The sequence below is a fragment of the Carassius gibelio genome, chromosome B18 (genome assembly GCF_023724105.1).
Source record: "Carassius gibelio isolate Cgi1373 ecotype wild population from Czech Republic chromosome B18, carGib1.2-hapl.c, whole genome shotgun sequence".
Lineage (NCBI taxonomy): Eukaryota > Metazoa > Chordata > Actinopteri > Cypriniformes > Cyprinidae > Carassius > Carassius gibelio.
In genome coordinates, this window is record NC_068413.1 from 4,507,913 (window position 1) to 4,524,189 (window position 16,277).

Here is a 16,277-nt window from a genome sequence, read left to right on the forward strand (position 1 = left end):
ATTGATGCATGGTTTGTTAGGAGAGGACAATATTTGGTCGAAATATAACTATTTGAAAATCTAGAATCTGAAGCTACAAAAAATCTAAATACTGAGAAAATCAACTTTAAAGTTTTCCAAATTAAGTTCTTATTAATGCATATTACTAATTAAAATTAAGTTTTGATATATTTACGGTAGGAAATTTTAAAATATCTTCATAGAACATGGTATTTACTTGGCATAAAATAAAAAAATCGTTAATTTTGACCCATACAATGTTTTTTAAGCTATTGCTAAAAATATACCCCAGAGACTTAAGACTGGTTTTGTGGTCCAGGGTCACATATGAAGTTTTATTTTAGTTTGGATGTTGCTTAAGAAGGCAGTTGCCTTTGTAGGTAGTAGAAAGCAATAAAGATCATGCGGTTTTGCAATATGAAGGCGAATATCCAAGTGTGTGTTTGTGCTTAGTGTCTCAATGGACGTACTGTATCCTTCTCTATCTTGCTTTCTTTTTCTCTTTGTTGACAGAACTCCCCTCTGTAACCCTACTGGATTACCTCATCACTTGATGCCATGTGGCGACCTAATTGCTATAGCAACGGCATGTTGCCACAGTGTGTTAGGGTATTCAAGGAGTCGGGCTCTTGGAGATGTGACAGGCTCCTCGCAGCACAGATATCCTCTGACGCATAGGGTAAGGTTTTTACACAACACCACTGACAAGAGGAGCCGCCTGTGAATAGCACTTTGTGACATCCAGCTAACCGCTTCTAACAATTTTAACATGCAAGAAGCCATAAACAGGTCCTGCTGGAAGAACGTTCTAGAAGGAAGTGGAATATTCTTCAGGGTTATAGATGGTACACCTGGTGACTAAAACATTTTAATCATTATCATTGTTAGAATACCTGTTATATATACTCGTATGGACACCTTTTATGACCAGTGGCTCACTGTTAATATCAAGTGTAAATGGGCTGCCACTGGTCATACAAAATGCCAAGAGGTGTGCATCCGAGTTCTGAAAACCAGCCAAACAAATGACAAATAGCCTCCAAAAGCTCAAGTGTGAAAGCACCTTTAGTAATAATAGGCTCTCCATAGATAGAAAGAGAGCTAGAGAAGGGCCAGCTGTGTGAACTTTGTGAGTCAGAATGCTTGGAAGCGCAGAGGGACTTAATTCTTCACTGTAGGGAGGAGAATGTGAACTGTAAACCCTTCTGGGCTTCTCTTCTCATATCTTCCATCTTTCCTCCGTTTCTCTCTTTCTCCATGGCAGATCATCTATACCAACACCCTTCTTTTGATTCCAGGCACATCTACGATCATTCTCACTCCACAAGCTCCTCCATTCGGTCTTTTCTGTCTCTCTCTCTCTACCTCCATCTCCTCTGTCTGCATGATGATGACGTGTTTTTCCCTCCTGTTCTCCTGCATGGCTTGCCTCCTGCCTCCCTCTCAATCGCCCCAGACAGCAAACCCCACACGTCTTTGATTCTGCGCTTGAAAAATGAAGATGGTGAACTTCAAAGAGAATGTTCTTCTGCTGATGCGTACCAGCCCACTCAACCTCTCTCCCGTCATTTTATCTGCCCGATCTTTCTCTCTTTCTCTCTCATTCTTTCCATCTGTCTTTGTATCTATTTCTCTCTTTTCTGTGTGTGAAAATAGCATTACCTCCCTCTGTTGCTCTGTCTTTCATACATACATGCACACATATGCACTGTATAAAAATAACTTTGTATTTTGTTGTATGGCACAATTTTTCATGTAGTTTTTGTTTTTTTGAAGGTATTACTCATTTTACATATGAAGAGTTTATTTGGAAAATGTTATCATGTTTTTATTGTGTTTTATTGTGTTAGTTAGCTGTATATATTTTTTTGTTTGTTATTTTTTACTTAATCAAAATAACTCAAATGCAGTTTGATTGAGATTAATTGGAATGCACAATGGAAAAACATGATTTTTGAAAATGTCTATCTATCTATCTATCTATCTATCTATCTATCTATCTATCTATCTATCTATCTATCTATCTATCTATCTATCTATCTATCTATCTATCTATCTATCTATCTATCTATCTATCTATCTAATGGATCAAAAGCGACAATAAAATAAATATAATATATATAATAAATATAATAAATGCTACAATTTCTATTTGAAATGCTATTTATCAATAGTTTTTAAGTAACATGTTCCATAAAAAATAAAAAAAAATAAAAAAACATTTCAACATTAATAATATTCTAAAATGTTACTTACACACTAAATAAGCATACGATTATTTATTAAGGATTACATGATGCTCAAGACTGGAGTAATGGCTGCTGAAAATGTTGCTATGCCATCATAAGAAATAAATACAATTAAAAAATGTATTAAGAAAGAAAATATTTTTTTTAAACTGTAATGATATTTCACAAAATCACTGATTTTGATTTTTTTTACTGCATTTTTTGATTAAAAAATGTATTCCTGGTGAGCTTAAGAGATTTCTATTAAGAGTATTTATTTATTAATGAATTATTTTTATCAGCATTATTATTATTATTATTATTAATAAATGTACACATTAATTTCTGATACATTGTACATCCCTTATAAAAAGTACTAATCATGGTATTTTGGCGTTTTGGATTTTTTTATTTTAGATATGGTACCATGAGCTCCAGTACTATGTTATATTTAAAACACCACATTATTAAAATCTGATACGATAGCACCATCACAGTACTTTTCGTAAGTGTATACTGTGCTATAGACCATGGTATTTATTTACATCACTCTGCAGCCTCTTTCTTCACACATAAAGAAATTTCAGCTCAAATTAATATTTAATGTCCATCAATTATTTATTTGGTAAGTAGTCTTGTAATCAACTAAATTATGCACAGTCTGCCAGTCATTATTGCAAAATAACCCCCTTAGAAAGATATAAGACCACTCTTTTCAAGTGAGGATCCTGATTACCCTGTCAAGTTTTATTTTGCCTCTCTAGATTATCCCTTATGTATTCGTGATGATTATGTATAATGTAATTGTGCTGCTGTTCCCATCATCTCTGTTTGGCGTAGTCAGAATTCTCTGCATCCTTTCCTCCTCTAAACTTCTAGCTATCGCTAGCTCTCTCTCTCTGTGAGTTTGTCTTTGAATGTGTTTGTGCATAGTCACAGATAAGTGTGGCATAATCCCATCTACTTGCCAACCTGAGCATGCTGAGCACTTTTACATAGTTTATTTTTACCTGCCTCTCTCTCCTTCAGCTGTCAGTCAACGCCAAGCTCTCTGCGGCGCTGACAGAAGTTGCTCAACTCCTGCCTCATTCTCTCAGTCGCAATCAAGACACACAGTGTCTCTAATTACAGAGCCTGTAAACCTGTCGTTTGGGAACCACGGAGTGACACAGATATGCCGTGAACAACGTAAACTTGTACGCTACTAGACTGTGAGGAACAAAACAAAGCAGGTTACCTCTAAAGTTGACGTGAAGTAGAAAGTCCCGGTAGAGTTTCCTGCCGTCGAGACTCCGCATGGCGTCACACAAGCGCGTGGTGTTGGTGCAAAGAGTCCGTTGCATTCGATGCAAGGCGTGTGCCATGGCATATACAGCATTTACAACAAACATGATCTTTGATTCGGGCTCAAAATTAGACTTGTCGACAGCCAGTTCTGGGTCACAAGGTGGTTTTGGGGTTCCCGCCCCTGCTGCTGAAGTGGTGCCCAACGAACACTGAAACTTTTGTTCCCAGAAGTCTTTGAACCAAGGGTTGCGGTGATTATTAAGAGGCGTGAGGCTCTGGAAGTAGCGGTTGAACTCTGGTATAGGATGAGCCGCGAGCTCTAATGTAATCGCACCGTCCGCCGTGAATTCGTTCCCTTTTACGATGCTCTCTTGCGCCCCCCATCCATCGCTTGCAACCCAGAGAAAAGATGCGTTGAGGCGGGTGGCAGCCGCGATGAGTTCTCGTGCGTCGTCACTACGCAAAAACAGCACTGCCACATGGGCCGTGGGCTTTTGTAGAAGCTGACGAACCACCGCTTCGTACGAAGAGCGTTTAGCGCTTGACCGTCCTACTTTTTCTGAAGTAGCAATGCAGATATTTCTCAAACGGGCTTGTTGCTCGAAGGCTTCGATTCCTGTTTCTCCGTAGTCACCCTCTGAGGCGACGGTGGAAACGTAGGTCCAGTTGAAAGCACGCAGGATCTCCGCCATGGCCTTGGCCTGGTAGAAATCTGGTGGGACGGTGCGTGCGAAGTAATCATAACGGGATTTGTCGCTGAGTTTGGCACTGGTACTGGCATAGCTGATCTGAGGGATCTGAAATAGTCGCAGCAGGTTGGCAACCTGGGAGAAACACACAAACATATTCTGCATTACGAACCATGTTTCGATCAATAAGTCAGCACCTTGTGAATTAATTATCCAAAGTCTATGATACATAAAATATTATTTTTTTAGTCATTTGATTGGATCAAGCCACATTAGCCCAATTAAGAGGACGCAGGCAGCCTCAGCAGGGCCGAGCAGCGTCGAAATGTTTCTCTTTGGTGAGATGCAGCTTGGCTCTTCCATATCTCACATCCCACGCACAGAATTGTACAGGATAATGTCTTTTTTCCTGCATAACACTGACTCTGGCATGCACAATGACAGCTCGCCGGTCTTTATGTCAAAGATAGGACAGAACCTGCAGTTCGATCTTGTTGTATGCAATGATTATTTTGTGTTTTGGGATGCTCACAGATATGTTATCTATATATGAAAGTAATTAATGTTTGCAAAATGCTCAAAACAAGAGTTGCTGACACTTTGTTGATGTTTAGGTGTATGTAGATATCAAAATGTAAAATTTAAAATGCACATTCCTTGTGTTATTGTGATTGATCAGAACATGTTATTTTAATTTTAAACCAGATTGGGTATTGTTTTAGCAAACCTGAATTATGTCCATCTTCATTTATGAATAGGTTAATCAATGTGAGAGAAAATAATAATAATAATTAGGGTGCGACTTGATTCTGTTGCTCTCTGAAACTCAAAACCATTTACAAGTTTGAGTTTTTTTCTCTTTCAAGGCTGAATTTATTTGATTAAAAATTCAGTAAAATGCCAATATTCAAAAATATTATTACAATTTAAAATAACTGTTTTGAATATATTTTTAAATATCATTTATTTATCTGATGACAAAGCTGATTTTTCAGCAGCATCAAATCTCTCACAAATCATTCTAATGCTGATTTGAAGTCAGATAAAATCTGCCACTTTTGATCAGTTTAATGCATTCTTGCTGATTAAAAGTATTAATTTATTTTATAAAAAAATCTTTTAAAACAGCAGACTTTAAAAAGACAACAATAGGATGTACAGAAAAAGCAATGTCTAAAGACAAGAAAAAATGACCTTGTTTTAAACCTGTATTACTTTATCCCTTTGAAAGCTGAGATATGAGGTAACTTAAAAGAATATGGAGGAATGAGGGACAGAAGCGTACACAGTCTCTCAGGAGAGAGTCTGCCAGGGGGAGGGAGGCGGGATTGTCAAACAACAGCCGGTGTCGTGAGAGAAAAACAATGCCCAGTCGTTGGCGATGAAAGGAGAGCAATGGATAACAATGGTTATCTAACGAGAGACCACTGTGAGGTCACAATTCTCCCAGCTCTTTGCCAGAAACAGAGCGATATCGCTAAATAAAACTGCAGGAAGACAGGGGAAAAAAGAATGACAGTGAACAAGAAAAAGACAGAGAGAGAGGGAACAAGAAGAAAGGAGGGTTAGACAGATTACGAATTTCGGAAGTGATAGAGGAAGTCAGCTTCTGCTGAGCCACAAATGGGGAGAGGGTTATGCAAAATTATGCAAATTCCCATGGCTCTGTCACCAGAGGTACTAGAAAGCAACAACGCACAACACACACAATAGTATAGCCGCAGTACTAATCCGTGCACGTACAAGAGGAAAGGAAAGAGCAAACTGGATTTACAGGAGCGAAGAATGGAAACAGGGGGTGGCGGAGAGTTTTATTTGAAGGCGGCCATCTAAATAATGGATTGAGTACTTCATAGTTGGTCAGGAAAAAGGGCTGTGTTGTTTTTTTTTTTTTTGCCAAGTTGGTTTCTAGAGGGTAAAGAACAAATTTGTGATTCACAAAGCCGAACTTGCAAATAATTCAGTAATTTTGATGAATTCTTCCCAACTGTACACAAATAAAAGAGGTTTATTTAGGTGACCGTGCTCAGAATGTGAACTGGAATCTCTCAAGGGAGGTTATACTACAGAGACCGGATTTTCTGCTGCTTGTTTAATTTTAGTGGATTAAATGAGCTAATTAAACTCAGTTCTTGAACATGTTGTTGCAACTAATTTGTGAAATCAAACTATGTTTAATCCATTCGTTGGGAGCTATATGAAACATATTTTGGAATATAAATGATATAGTTTATTTTTTATTTTATTTTTTTTAGAATTAATATGACCTGTATATGTTTATTTTGGCATAATTATATCTATCTATTTATATTAAATTGTATTTAATTAAAAATGTTGCATGTTTTTCTTGTAGTATTCCATAATATATTTATTCCATATGCAATTTATTATGTTAATGCATTCTTGTAAGTTATTACTTACAGTGTTTTAAAAAAGTTGTACATAAACCAATGATTATTCTTTAGTAGAAAATGTAATTTCAAAAATATACTGTATAACTATAAAAAACTATTTCAGTCTTTGTTACTTGCTGTTTCTTTGTAATTTATTTACCAAATTTTTCTAGCAATTTTGAATGAAATAGTTCATGAAATGAAAAAAGACTTAAAGAAATTCAGTGTACTTACCTTCCTTATTTATTTGGATTATTAGATATTTGGACGTTTCATTTTACTACATAAATTACACAAAATCATATTTCAAATGTGAATTTAAAGCTTTTTAACCTAAGTTACTAACAGTATTTTATTAATTCCATTAACAATTATTTTATTTAAAATAATTATTTTTATATATATGATTTAGCTTAAATTGACTGGATCTGACCTGTATGGAGACACTGCTAAAAGATCCTCCAATGACACCAGCTATGGCCAGCGGACTGTCTTCTTGAAGAGCGTAGGATCCATCAGGACAGATAAACTCTGTATCATCCACTTTTGTAAGCGAAGCCCTAACAAACTCCAGCGCCTGTTCTAGAGCGTAGGTATCCCTCGAGCAGGTGTCCAGGATATGGACACCCAAAGCCACACCCGGTAGCAGACCTACGTCCTGGTTGATCTGATCTATGGCGAAAAGCATTGCTTCAAGCCGCTGGATGCCTCGATCTTCATTGATCCGGCCACATTCGTCCATGCCCATGCCCTTCTCATGGATGGGGAAGAGGCCTCCCAAAACCAGGTCCCCATCGATCTTAATTTCTTTCCGGGGAGAGTCTCCGGTGGAGACCAGGACCCTGGTACCCAGCAGCACCAGGAGCAGAGCACGGAGAGCAGACCACATCATTTAAGGGAAGAGGATTGAGAAGGTGTAACGGTCAGGTGGGGAGAGAGAGGGTGTAAGGTGGGCGTCAAAGAACTGACAGAGGCATGAAGGGGAGGCAGGGAGCTCTGTCTGGTTACTCATGGAGATCCACAGCACTGGGTTCAGCCTTTGAACTGCACAGAAACAGACAGAGAGAAGGAGACACTATAAGGCAAGGAGACAGACTAAGCATTAAAATATAAATGTGAGAAATCGTAATGCTCAATATGGCGGCTAAGACTTCCCACCTTTCAGTAAAAAACTTTGTTTGCTCTAGAAAGCACATAGACTGGACCAGTCTGAAAATTACAGATCTTGATATTAGGAGTAAATAATCTTTGAAATATTTAAGTGCCATTTAATCTTACTAAACAGTTTTGGAGATTTCAGACTTTTCCCACTCAAGTAGTTACTCAGGACATATATTTTGATGAATCACTGCTTTCATGATGTGCCTATGGAGCTGTTCAACTGTGATGTACTATAAATTTGTGCCATTTTTTTTAATGCTTTGTTCTATTACATAAATTACACAAAATCATAACTCAGATGTGAATTTTGAAGTTTTTTATACATAAGTTGCTAACAAGTAACTGTAGAAGAGCTTGGAATAGTTGTCAAGCTTTTTATTGTATTTTTTTATAAAGGGTTGATATTTAGGGTTAGTTCACCCAAGTTTCCATATGAGTTTCTTTTTTTTTCTGCTTAGCATAAAGGTATATGTTTGGAACCAAACAGTTGCTGGTTCCCACTGTAAATGGTGACCAAACACACCATTGGTGTTGGCTACACAAATAGCTGAAAATATCTTATTTGTGCTCAACAGAAGAATGAAATACTATTTTGTAAATGTGAGGAAGTTTAAAATTTACATTTTGGTATTTGGTATAAAATTCATGTTTAATACATATTTAAAATACCTGATACATGTTTGGTATATAAAATAGATGTTTAGCATATAACTGTGTGCAGTTTATGTAGTAGAACAAAATGTTTAGTATCTTCTTGTAATGCTTACCACAGACATTATTTTACTCATAAATCCAAAACTGTCACTATAAAAGCCCAAAGGGAAATCCACAGGGAACCTGTAGGTCAAAAATGCTAATTCTCTTCTGTGTTTTTGGACTACCACCTGAACAGCTCTATTACTTGCATAGGAAATATCTACCCAGAGGCGTTAAAAAGACGACCGCCGCTTGAACTGAATTAAAAAGACTTGTGTTAGTCAGATGAAGAGAGTCAGACTTCAAGCATTAGACATTTCAGGGCTCTCCTGTGTTTTTCAGGGTCAGTTTGTTCTCTGTAATCACAGTGTTCTGTTTAGAGTTGAAAGGAGATCGTCTGCAAAGATATACAACAGATGCGCACAGACAATCGAATCTCAACAAATTCACCCAACACCAACTCCTCCGCACCTTCCGTACCCTTACGAACAGATTTGTCAAAACAGATTCTCAAGGATGGAAAACACATGAGAAACATAAATTAATCAGCACAGAAGCTCAGACAGATGATGCAACTGTTCAGCTGATTGAGAAAACAAAACAAAAACAAAACCTTGCATCCAATGATAGTGCAGTTTATTTTTTATTTTTAACCCTTGTTTCACTAAAGGAATTGTGCTAATCAGGTAACATAAAGCATTTCACAAACATTTCACTCACGTTTATAAAAAAAGAAAGCTTAGTACATTTTAATTGAGTAAACTTTTTTTTTTTCAAGTCAGATATTTTTTATACAAATAATTTTTTTTTATCCTTACTTTGCCCAGATTAAAGGCCTGTTCACACCAAGGATGATAACTATAAAGATAATGATGAAGATGTAGTTAAAAAAAATCATCCTCAGTATTAAAGAATAGCAGTCCACACCACAGCTATAACGATAAATGCACAGAAAAACTATATTGTTTCAAAACATTTTTTTTCCAGTTGATGATTGATCAAAACATTGACAGCAAATCAGAATCCATCCTACTATGACGAGCAAGAAAATGTAAAGCGGCAGATGAGCGTCCGAGATGATATCAACCATATTATAATTATTTATATAGTAGTGCTGTCAAACAATTAATCGCGAGTAATCACATCCAAAATAAAAGTTTTCGTTTACATAGTATGTGTGTGTATATACACACATAATAAATATACACACATATACTATGTAAACAAAAACTTTTATTTTGGAGTCGATTAATTGCGATTAATCGTTTGACAGCACTACTTTATAGTTATCTTTATAGTTACCGTTGTTGGTGTGAACGGGGCTTTACTGCAGATAAATCCATTCAGCTGAGTGGAAAAAGTCATACATTTATTAAGTTTGAGTCTGTGTTAAAGCACTAAATTTAACTATGCATGATGAAGGTTTTTGCACTGAAATGTGCAAAAGCATTGCAACGGTTTGTGAATTTGCCTGAGAAAATCATGTTTGTGGAGAGTATGAGAAACTACTGTAAAGCTAAATCCATTATGCCCTGTTACGTAACATCTTTTCCTTTCCCTTCCTCAAATGAGCATTAATGTTTCTTCCTTGTTAGTACAGAGTTGACTTCCCCCTTGTTAATGGAGCTCAGATGACAGAAGTATGAAATACTAATTAAATCCCGAACCTACGACTTTTAGAAAATGCTTCAAATATAGCCGTCTGATAAATAGCTTCTCAGAGAGCTAAGCGAAAGGCACTAATTGTTAAATCTGATGCCGGGTATGTGTGTCTCTCCATTTGTGCTGAAACCATGCAAAAGGCAGCCTTGATATCTAAGCCTGGTTTTTGATCTCAGGGCTTGGGAAAAAACGTCCCTAATCTGATTTCCTCTTCCACTTTTCCTTGCAGAAGGGTGGGCGAGCGCGAGCGCAGGCGGTGGCGGCGGCAATGGGGGGCGGATTTATGAGGTGTGCAAGATAGCTTGCCGGGTTTCCACGGCTCTGGCAGCTACACAAAGGCTCACAGCCTGGCCCGGAGATGGCTCCAAGGCTGGATAACACTCAACCGCAGTGATGCTATCTACACCGTGCAATGCAACACAAAGCTCAACATGCGGGCCTCTGGCAGCATCGCACTAACGGCAGCTTTCCTCATTATCTTCTTCCGTGATTCAGTCTACTAGCTGAACAGCAACAATGGTGCTCTCGCTGGGCGAACGCTACGCGGCCGCTGCTGGTTTAAAGGGCCTCCACTTGCTTGCGCTCTTCCTCTCTCTCCTGAGAGGTCAGCGGGAGATCTGGAGGGCTGGAAGAGAAGGGAGGAAGAGTGCTTTTTGCTTTGATGACAGACTCTTGGACTCTTCAGAACTGGACTGGTGTTGTTTTAGCACACTGAGTCTCTGTGGCCACACTGGGCGATATCTATCTATCTATCTGTCTGTCTGTCTGTCTCTCTATCTAAATGTCATTCTATCTGTGAGGCCTATAAACTATTTAACTTGATGGTTTTAACTTTTTTTTTTTTCAGGTTTACATTTAAAGTTTGCCAAACTTTTTTCTAGTAAAATATTACAGTAAAACGTTTACATAGCTATTTTTAATTCAGATTCCTTATATTTTTTAGAAGGATAGTTTACCCAAGGATAACATTTCTGTCATCATTTACTCATCCTCAAGTCGTTGCAAACATTATATGAGTTTGTTTCTTCTGTTGAGCATAAGTATGTGACCCTCTTAAGTGACAATTTTTCGAAATTGAGAATCATACATCATCCGAAAGCTGAATAAATAACCTTTACATTAATCTATGTTTTTTTTTAGGATCGGACAATATTTGGCCAAGATAAACATTTTGGAAATCTGGAATCTGAGGGTGCAATAAAATCGAAATACTGAGAAAATCGCCAAATGAATTCTAAACAATGCATATTACTATTTTAAAAATTAACTTTTTACGGTAGGCAATTTACAAAATATCTTCATGGAAGATATTGATCTTTACTTAATATCCTAATGATTTTTGGAATTAAAGAAAAATAATCGATAATTTTGACCATTACAATGTTTTTTTTTTTTTTTTTTTGGCTATTGCTAAAAATATACCCCAGTGACTTAAGACTTATTTTGTGGTCCAGGGTTACTTGTAGAGATATTTAGAAGATATTTTGAAAAATGTGGGTAACCAAACATTTGGTGGTTCCCATTTACCTCCATAGTATGGAAAAAAAATTATTTTAAAAGTTAATGGGATCAATTTTTTTTTTTTATATATCTTCTTTTGTGTTCAGCAGAAGGAGGAAATCCATACGAGTTTAGAACAACATGGGGGAAAGTTGTTCCAAACTACATAATTTAATTTCTCAATTCAGTTCTGTATGGCACACAACCCTGGGGTCCATTATAGTGGATGGGAAAATAAGGGGGCTTTTTATTTTTGTGATATTTTTCTGTTTAAGATTAAATGAAATACTAACAAATGGAACAAAGATGCTTGAAGTTATGCACGATTAGTCAGCGCACATTATTTCAAACAAAAAAACATAAAAATATAATGACTTGCTCTGCCGCTGAAAAGAAGATGTTTGGTTGATGTCACTCTTTTCCCCCCAGCCTCTTTCCTCCTAACACCTGTCATATAGAAAGCAGTTTTCACGATCCACTCAATTCCCGATGGATAAAAGTCCCGCATTATTTTCTTTGCTGAGTATGATTTTATGGTTTTAAACATGACACACATTCAAAATAAGAGCAGAGACCTTTAACTATTATTATACATTACTCTGTAAATATGTCTGTCTTAAATCACTGGGAATATAATAACCAGCTGAATGTTATTGTACACAAAGGGAGGCACTGTGCATAATTTGTGCTAATGAATTATTTACATTCTCCACCAAACTGGAATAAAATTTTAAGAAGAGGTGTTACATGTGTAAAAAGATCTCATAGTGGTTATCTCATAACCATATACATTTTAGTAAGATAAACACTTTAAAATGAAAGTTTTGCAAATTAAAAATCACACTTAGAAAGGATTTTATCATGAAATAGTACATCACACAGTCATTCTCTCACAAGTGCTGTAAATCTATACAGAGGCAGAAAAAAATGGACCACAACAAAATCTGAAGTCAAACTAATTCCTGAACATCTTTAAATTAGTAATGATTTTCATCAAGGTGCTCATTATCAAATCAATCAAACAGGCTGATTTTGAAACAATTCCCCAGACTGCAGTCATTTCTTGGAGGTGGGAAGTCACAGGTAGTTTTGTTATTCCCTTAACCACCTTCTGTAGCCTATCTTTAAGCAGTTCCTCATGGTTAATCATGTTAATAAGTTAAGAGGGGTAGGACAGAAGTGTGGTACGGGCGTTTTTTGGGTATAGAGAGAGTCAGGAATTAACTGGATTTTGCTTGCAGGCAGTTCCTTAACATCATGCTTAAACCAAACAGTCAGCTCGAAAAAATCAATTCTAAATTCCTGTGCCAAAAATAAAGACTTGAAAGAAATATTAAAGTTATCTCTTTTTCCACACAACAATTCTTTTCATCCGTAAAAACTATAAAAATTTGTTTTGCTTGCTTCAAGGGCCACGAAGAACAGTGAGTTGCTGCAAAATGTTTTAAAGAAGAATTCTTTTGTCATGGTGCAATTATTTGAAAATAGTCTTTATTGGAGAGAGCCTGGATCCTCCTGGGACAGAATACTTTCTATTAAATTGCATACTTGTGCTTTTACAAGAGTACAGGAATAATAGCAGGGGTTCAACAGTAAGGATGGCCCGGGGCCAGTGTGAGAGAGTTTCAGACCAGTCACTTGCCAGTGCTGCATTGTCACTGCTTTTCATGTTTGTTGATCATGTGCATGTTTTTGTGCCTTTCAAATTTTAACATTTGTTTTTCTGTGATGTATCATAGCATTGTTCCTGCAAATTAAATATGTCACCAAGGTAACATAATGTAGCTGGCTTACACAGATGAGACCGCTGAAATTGTGAAAATGATTTATGGGACTATAGTGCAAGCATCAGTTAGAATGGGCTGAAAATGACAAAGTATGGTAGGCCAATTATTATATTTTTGTAACTTTTTTGTTTTTACGATTTTACTTTCTTTTTATATTTTGTGTGTATAGATAGATAGATAGATAGATAGATAGATAGATAGATAGATAGATAGATAGATAAATAAAATTAATTTGGCATTATGTAAAATGTACATGTAAAAATGTAATTTCTTTTGGCAGGTCTTTCAAACCATTACAATTAATCCATAATGCGGCAGAAAGAATAATTTTTAATGAGTTGAAAAGAATGCACGTCACACTTTTGTCTATCAATTTGCACTGGCTACCTATAGCTGCTTGCATAGAACTCAAGTCATTAATGTCTCCCTACACAAGCACCACTGGCTCTGCACCACTTTACCTAAATTTATTACTTCAGACTTATGTGCCCTCTAGAAGCTTGCATTCTGCAAACGAATGTCGCTTTATTGTGCCAATAAAGAGGCACAAAATCACTTTATTTGACCCTCTAACTCTAGCAATCTCTATTCTAATTCTATTCTTTAAAAAACTGGCCCCTTGCTAGACTAGACTTGTACTCTGTTCATTTACCATCCCTGCCAATATTTTTACTAGAAAAAAGATGAGTTGTAGAGCATGCACTATTGTATGTCATCAAATCTAAATTACTGGCCTGACTTGTCCATACAAAGAAAAACATCCTAATTTTTGAGGCCTTTCAAATCATCTGAGAAGACTACCCCATTTCTGCTACAAAATACTTTGCACATTCACCTAAGCATGTAGTGCACGCAACACCATTTTACTGCAGCAAAATTTGAGCTTGTGATTGGCCGAGATATTTGACATCATCCAATCATCCGTCAGAACTTGCATTTGCAACGTTGTAATGTGCACTAGAGCCTTTGATGACTCGTCCTCTTTATGAGTAACTCCTCTGATGATGAAACACACCAAAAGAGGCGCCGGAGAGTCTTAACCAGCATGCCAATCGATTCATCTGCCAATCAGCAAAGCAGATCAAGGGAGGACATTACCACAGCGCACTGCATTGAGCTAGAGCATGGTTTTAGAAATAGAGTTGAAGACAAATTACGCATGGAGGACGTATCACTCACTGGTGCGTCTGATACCAGATACAGCTCATTAAGAACCTCTGTTGTCATCTAAATAAAGTCACTGTGTGTTGATGTGGTTAGGCCATGTAGAATCCATTTGTTAGGTCTGGGGTTTGTAAAATAACTGAATTGTTATTTTTATGGCAGACCCTTGACTTCAGGCTCACCTTTGACCTTTAATTAGGTGAGCCGTCTCAGTTCAGCTTTGATTTCTGATTTTTGTACTTTTTTTTTAGCAGTTCCTTTTAAAGTATTGGCAATGAAGCTACAAAATAAACATCCCATAGGCATAATGGTTTTTTATACTGTAGAAACTGTATATTCTGTGGCCCTTCTCCAACCCTACACCTAACCCTCACAGGAAACTTTGCGCATTTTTACTTTCTCAAAAAAACTAATTCTGTATGATTTATAAGCATTTTGAAAAATGGGGACATGGGTTATGATTATGTAATACATGTGTCATACCTGTGTCATTATACTGAGTTGTGTCCTGATATGTCACAAAAACAAGAGCACACACACACACACACACACACACAAATAACAGTCTAAGATATTCAGGTGTCTATAAATGGTCGCTCCTTGCCTTTTTTATGAGTTTATGATTTTATTTTTCTATCTGTTTCATCATTCTCCAGGCAGATTGTATAATTCTGAACAGTAAACGGTATAGGTTGAGTTACACACAGAGGTTTAATAATTAAGGTTGGGTTCAAATAGAGTTTATTTCAGAAGTATGTGTTTGTGTTCTGTGTCTCTGCTTGTATGCTATGAGAGTGTCTGCAGGAACATTTTCCCACTATTGAAGCGATTCTTTAAGGACTAAAAGATCCACTTGAGTTCCTCAATAAGGGGGTGGTACTAAGCTTGAAACCTGGCACTACAACACACACACACACACACACACACACACACTCACACACACATGCCTGGTGGACCATCAACCCCCGTTAAAGGAAGTAGCTATTCAGAGCCAGAGAGCTCTTCATTTGTTTCCCATGCTTTAACACAATCTCTGCTCTGGTTAAGATCTTTGTAGCTTTATGGTCCTGCCCTTCATATTAAAAGACAATAGGTTTAATCTTGAAGAAGCTAGCACTAAAGGAACCTTAGAGTTAAGGGTTAGAGTTAAAATCCCTAATTTTAAGTATGATTAATATCAGCTAATAGTAAAGCTTGCTTTAACAAATTACACCTCATACACCATTAATCGTCCTGCAATGCATACCTGTCAACCCTCCATTTTTTATTCTCCCTTATCTTATCGTTCTATCCTGCTATCATCCTGTTGAAATATTTTCCTATATTTGCATTTTTTCTATAAAAATAAACAAATAATAATAATCCAACTGGGCGTAACTGATATGTTTGCTACATTTGCCTCAGTTAAAATATTATCCTCCTCACACAATTGACAAATCATACAAATTTCAACCCATTTGTTAACATGGGCCACAAAACCAGTCATATGGGTATTTTTGTATTATTATTGATATTTAAACATCATCTGAAAGCTGCAAAAAAAAATAAAATAAAAAAAAATAATCTTCTTTAAAGTTGTCCAAATGAAGTTCTTAGCAATGCATATTACTAATCAGAAATTAAGTTTTGATACATTTACGATAGGGAAGTTACAAAATAACTTTATGGAGCATAAGATTTACTTAATATCCTAATGGTTTTTGGCATAAA

The 16,277-nt window shown here is 36.6% G+C and overlaps 1 protein-coding gene across 1 annotated transcript in view; it reads right to left on the reverse strand.

Moving 5' to 3' along the window:
* The window catches only part of LOC127977304 (metabotropic glutamate receptor 3-like), a 41,286-nt gene that overhangs the window by 17,066 nt on the left and 7,943 nt on the right, over positions 1 to 16,277 (reverse strand). Inside the window, exons 2-3 of the mRNA XM_052582138.1 lie at positions 7,031 to 7,641; positions 3,466 to 4,339 (exon numbers count right to left, since the gene is read on the reverse strand). Of these exons, the coding sequence (XP_052438098.1) occupies positions 3,466 to 4,339; positions 7,031 to 7,489 (1,333 nt within the window). The 5' untranslated portion in view covers positions 7,490 to 7,641. The remainder of the gene's footprint in view (positions 1 to 3,465; positions 4,340 to 7,030; positions 7,642 to 16,277) is intronic.